Genomic DNA, 6,211 nt, shown 5'->3' with positions numbered 1-6,211 from the left:
CAACTACATTGTGCTGTATGGAAGATGGATGCCTGGGATATCCAGGGGCCTCCACTGTCACCAGCCAGCCCCTAGACATCATAACGCTCCCATGGCTGGTAATCACCGCAACCCAGCCATAAGCCCCCACGCAGTCTTCCAGGCATCTGTCACAGTGAGTTAACAGTGGAGACGGGGGGGGGGGGGGGGGGGGGGCGAAAGACATTGACAAATAGACCAAAGATGTGCAGGAAACTGCTCAATCCTATGACCAAAATGTTCCATGGGCCACCACACTGGAACACACTAGTACTATGGCAAAGTGCACTGAGCCTGTAATACCATACGAATACCACTGAATGGAAAGTACCAGCTACTCTTTGTTTCTCTTTTGATTGTTGCACTGTTGCTTATGAATGTTGTTAATTTGCAACACTGGGACATTTTCTTGTGGCCATTCAATAAAGCTATTATTTACCCCACATGCCCCTTACGGACATCAACAATATAACCCTGAAACAATCATTAGAGTCTAATGGGCTGACAGCAAGACTCCATACAATCACACATACCTATACACTGTGTATGTTGTTTTGAGGAGGGGGAGGTATACATCCTTCCTCTTCTTTTCTCCCAGTAAATCAGTTTGCGAATATAGGTACAAAATAACTTTATGAAAACTTTGATGTTACTTTTTTTTGCAGATGTATATAATATTGTAAGCAACAGAGGATCTGTGGGAAGATTTTGTCTCTTCAAGTCAGCTTACAGGATTGGTGAAGAAATTGTAGGATCTTTTGACTTTTCTGATTCCCTTATTATTTGTCTCAAGGTAAACATCTTGATTGGGTCTTGTATCCAAGCACTAGTGTTCATTGCACTTGTCTAATTATTAAAGTTATGGAACAATAAAAAGGCTCCATTATTTTGCTGAAATTGAGTTAATTCAACTGTGTACTTTGTTAGCCAGATTTTGATGGATACCCAGGCTAGTGTCTTTGTAACATTGTAGTCCTGTGATTGTCACACAAGCCAGGGATAAACATTTCTTGGTTTGATTTGATAGTCACCAGAATGGATGGGTCCAGGAAATTTAGAAATGGGGCTATAGCGGTTGGGGGTAACAACTTGGGAGGGGTGGGGATGATATGCCCCTCCTGAAAAACTGCTGTGCTCCTGTCTCTAGGGAAAATGTTACTTCAACTCGTACTATTAATCACAACACACCCCATTATTGCAAGTTGCTATTTCCTTTGTTTGGTGTTAAATCATCCTTATTAATATTTTGCTGTTATGTGCATTTGTAGTTTTCCGCTGTCCTACAAAGTGAAGAACATATTCCTGAAGATTTGCGCAGTCCTTCTAAGCAGTCTGTGGAAGTGACATACTCATCATTTACTTCTGTTCAAGAAAACTGTTTGCATACCAAGAAGACTCATATGGTTTTACCAATACCTTTTACTGCATGTCCAGAATTTGTTTCTGATTTAGGTAAGTCAGGTGTGAACAAATGACAGTATATAATAAATCAATTTTTCCACAGTTTGTTTCAACTGCCTGCATCATGTTTTCTTCTTGCGAATGGGAAATTGTGGTAAAGGGTAAAGTCTGCATTATGAGCCAAGTGGCCCATCAGCATGTAGTCTCCTCCGCAGCCGTTTTTTGGGATGTCACACAACGCTCTCCCCAAAGAAACGGCTGCTCACATCCAAACAACATTCTTTTCCTTTATGTTTGTGGTTTGTTTGCGCTCTGTTGAACAGACCAATTGCATAATAGCAAAGTGTGAATGATGTAAGTTTTCGCGCGAAAAGGCCTGCGGTGTGAACACGCGAGAGAATTTCTGGCTTTTGTTTCACGCCGCACGTCGCCAAAAATGGGTGGTGTTCGCAGGCTACCATCATGACAGACGAAAACAAAAGATAAATGAAAGCCCTAAGTACAAGTGCTTCATGTGCTCATCGCTATGTTCAGCTAATGAGAGAATATATATTTTCTGGAAATGTCAAATTGTAAGCGTCAATCAAGAGCTAAACGCTTTCTACAGATTGAAATCAGGAGGAAAGAGGACAAAGAGCGGCATCCAGAACTTGCTGTCAACAAATCGAGCGAAGCTACTTGATTTTCTGATTCCTTTATTAAATTAAAATAGAAATCTTCCTTCTCGACAATAATTTTTTGAGTTGAAAGCTTCTAATAATTAGCTTGAACTTTGAAGAGTCTTGAGCTACATAGAAAGTTCATTCAAGCGTCGCCGGTATTTTTTGGCATCCATAAACAAAAGCCGGAAATCTGTATGTTCATTTGTGGCATCTCCCACGACGGGATACAAAGATAAAAAACATTCTCTGATTTTACAAGTTTCAAAGGGCGAATTTAGCGCGAAAACGTTCTTGAAAATGGAACGGAAGCGGTGATTGGCTAATTTGTTGAAAGGAATGTTGTTCGGATGTGAGCAGCCGTTTCTTTGGGGGGAGTGTTGCGTGACATCCCAAAAAACGGCTGTGGAGGAGACTAATCAGCATGGTGCTTATATCTGGTTTCTGTAGTATGAAGTGAGTAGGAGTATTTCTACTCCCCCCTGAATGGGATGCTGGTCCATTGTAGGTTTACAATCAGCGATAAATTTGCCAGTACCCATTTATATGCTTGGGTGGAGAGAGGCACTGTGAGGGTAAAGTGTCTTGCCAAGATTACAGCACAATGTCCCTGGCCATGCTCAAACCCATCTCAATCTGGAGATGAGCGCACTCACCATGAGGCCACCACACTGCATGAATAGGAATGCATGTTTGTTTAATAAAGTCATGTTTATCACTCATGAGGTTAACCAGCAACCATTTTCTTTATTTCCCAGTTTGCTTAAAATGGAGACTACATTTTGAATTTACACTGGCGTCATCACCATTACCAGCAGGAGCTAGCCCAGTTCAATTAACATCTCCTTATACAGACATTGCCACATGGCAGGGCCCCCCTGATGTAGATGCAGAAACCATGACATGGGACCTGCCAGTCAAAATTATTGCTACTAATCCGCTGCATGCCTCATCGATTTCAATGCACAGGACAAGTAGTACAATGGTTTTCTAATACATAAATGACTAATAGTAATTGAATGGGTGAATCTAATGTTAATTCTGAGGAAAATGACAATATCAACTATTGCTAACATCACCTTGGATGTTATCATTCCAACCTCGATCTTCTACAGCTCACTTTGAAAAGGAGTAATGACGTGGGCCAAGACTATGATCCACTGAATAATGATTATTCTTACACTGCATCAAAGAATGAGGTATCCAGGAATTAAAAAAATGGGTTTCCTGTGCTCAGACTATTTTGTAGGCATTAGTGAAATTTTACAGTTTTCTTCAGGTTAGGTATCCTGTGATACTCAGGCACCTTTCTGCACAGGATATCTGGTTATAAGCTTGGCCAGGCTTAATAGGAGCTACATCCCCCCAGTATGGGTCTCTTTTTTATACAAGATGGATGTTTTTCTTTTATACTACAAAGTTTCTTTCTAGGGATTTTAGCAAAACATTTTAAACTGTTTGGCCTAAGGATGGTCTTGAACAGAAACAGTGTTAAACTCCTTTTGTGAAGAACACCTGAGGAAAAGTTTTTTCAGCAAAATTTAAAGCATTGTTTTATATGGTCATGGCTTATTTTAGAAATGTCAGTTGAAGGGGATTATCTGAGAAATATCTTTGTTAATATATAAAGTTCTTTTTCCACACTTGCTTGGTATATTTATATTTAAATATGTTTTCACTTTCATATTTGAATTTTCTTTATTCCAGTCTAGCGTAAGGGATAGATAGGTTGAATCATGGGTAGTAAAGGCATTTGCAGTCAAGTGTTGATTGACACCCTCAATCAACCCTCGATTGACACTCCATTGATACTCCATTGATATTCTATCGACACCTTGATTGACACTCGAGTGACATCTTGATCGACAGTGGGTAAGGGTCGACTAATTTTCAATCAATGGATGTGAGTCGGTCAACACTCAGTCAACTATTGACCAACGGCTGATCAATTGCCAATTAAGATGTTGATCGAGTGTCAATCGCAGGTTCATTGCAGTTCAGTCGAGGGTATGTATCAACACTCGACTGTGGATGCTATTAGCAGATTATCTGATAGGTCTTGCTTAGTGATTATTACATGGCTAAAGACTTGCTGTAGAATGCATGTTCTCCAAAGCACCTAATTAATGTGTATCATCTTACTTTGTATACCACAGATGCCAAGCCTTTTTCATGTTAAACCCTGCCATTTTGAAATCGTAGGAGTCACACTGCACATCTTTTCTGTTTTCTACAGTAGTTATTTTGACTATTGTTTTTTGTGGTTTTAAGATCAGTCACCATCGAGTAGTTCCAGAAAATATCCATACTTCCCCCCATGGAAGGGATTTTTTCCAAGACCCCTCTCCATAGAAGGGATTTTTTCTAAGACCCCCCCCCCCCCCAATCTGGAAATTCCAATTAAGTTTTATACAGTTCTTTAAATTTTGGGGTCTTACAGAAACCCCCACCCACTCAAAATTCCAATCCCTTCCGTGGTGGGGGGGGGGGGGGGCGGGGGGGAGTACAGATATTTTTCTGGAACTGCACATTTGTTTGTGACAGATAATTCGTTTTTGCCAAGTGGTCAAACTTGATTTAAGGCTAATCCCTTTTTTCCATCCTAAATCAATAATGGTGTTTTGAATCATCGTAATAATTACAAAGAACTACATTCTAGTGCAAAAAGGGGCATGAGAGAATTGCTTGGAAAACATTCTTTGTGTGCGAGTTTGTTTGTAAATAAATACATAATGTACAGGTAATAACAATTTACTGTTAATATTGTCCAATGTGTATATTGAAGACAAACAATGTTATATTCAAGAATAAATGACACTATTTTATGAAACAGCCTTTGGTATTTATGTGGTGGAGATTTTACATGAGAAACAGCAATTTCCATGCTTCTATAAATTTGAATGAAGTAAGCAGGGATGCTATGCATGCTGTGAGTTACTGAGAACCATTTATTATGTAAGAAAGAAAATTATTTGAACGTTTGTGTCATGAAGAAAATGAAGGACTGAATGTATTTCAAAGAAAAGTTCAAACTAGGGATCCTAGGGATCATTCCATTCTCGTCCCCAGAGGCCGCGCTCCTTTAGGTCAGCACCAAGAATCGCGACCTTTGGGAACGTCCGATTTTCTGAGCATGCGCAGAGTAATCGTTTCGTATTCTCAGCCAATCGGATTTGCCAGACTTGCCTCTGAGCACACACAGAGTGACGAGAAGTCCATGAATCGCGGACTTCTGGTGCTGGACCTTCTTCGTGCTGCTGACCAAAAGGAGCGCGGCCTCTGGAGACGAGAATGGGGATCACTCTAAAACTGAGAGAGTTTGCGCATGGTCAGAATGTAAGTAGGCGTATGGCTAGATTGTTTTGTGTGTACGTGTTGTATTAAACAGGGATGAATGAAGTCAATGTAGGGCTAGAATGTTTGTGGTGTTTGAAGTTCGATTTGGTCTGTAATTGACCTACTAATACCATTTATTTCATTACTTATCCTATCTAAAACAAATTTTCTCGATTGTGATTGATTCTCCGCGCGACTATTTGTCACGTAGTCGGTGCGCGATCACCTGGGTGTCTTGGATACCTACGCCATTTGCACGTCAATTGCGTGAGCTTTAATAATGGCTTCCAACAGTTTTACAACTACTGGAAAACACTACTCCCCTGGACTACTAACTTTTTCACTCAAAAGAAGTTCTGAAAAGATTTTTTTTAATCTCGGATTTTTTTATTGATACGATTAATTGGTAATTGGATCTCGTGTTGTACAATTCGGGGAGAAATCGTGCTCAGTCGTAATTTAAAATCGGCGTCGCGCTTCGCGCTCGTCCTACTTTGAAATTACTCGCCCGATTACTCCCTTAATTGTAATACCCTCGGTCCAATTACTATTACTTTTACCAATCGTGCCTTTAACAAAATTGACCAAAATTTTCGTTTGTGATTGGCTCTCTGGGCGCGTATTTGTCACCTAATCGGTGTGCGATCAAGTGGGTGTCCAATTACTGGTATGATATCCAATTACAGCTTATTGTAATTGCACGCCTGCGTCATTTACACTTTAATTACGTGGGCCAGTAATCAAATATAATAGTGCTAGAACTTTGCGTGGATTTAACGATTTTGCACTTTTGGTGA

At 40.2% G+C, this 6,211-nt stretch overlaps 1 protein-coding gene across 1 annotated transcript in view; it reads left to right on the top strand.

The window, feature by feature from the left end:
• LOC110066060 (RAB6A-GEF complex partner protein 2-like) overlaps positions 1-4,908 on the top strand; it is an 8,376-nt gene extending 3,468 nt beyond the window's left edge. The window contains exons 5-7 of the mRNA XM_020773258.2: positions 684-811; positions 1,287-1,470; positions 2,837-4,908. Of these exons, the coding sequence (XP_020628917.1) occupies positions 684-811; positions 1,287-1,470; positions 2,837-3,072 (548 nt within the window). The 3' untranslated portion in view covers positions 3,073-4,908. The remainder of the gene's footprint in view (positions 1-683; positions 812-1,286; positions 1,471-2,836) is intronic.
• Positions 4,909-6,211: the final 1,303 nt, after the last annotated feature.

Source organism: Orbicella faveolata, unplaced genomic scaffold (assembly GCF_042242905.1).
Source record: "Orbicella faveolata isolate gen_17 unplaced genomic scaffold, um_ofav_v1 contig_36, whole genome shotgun sequence".
Taxonomy (NCBI): Eukaryota; Metazoa; Cnidaria; class Anthozoa; order Scleractinia; family Merulinidae; genus Orbicella; species Orbicella faveolata.
Note: the sequence above shows the minus strand (reverse complement) of the source record. Positions and strands in the feature narration are given on the sequence as shown.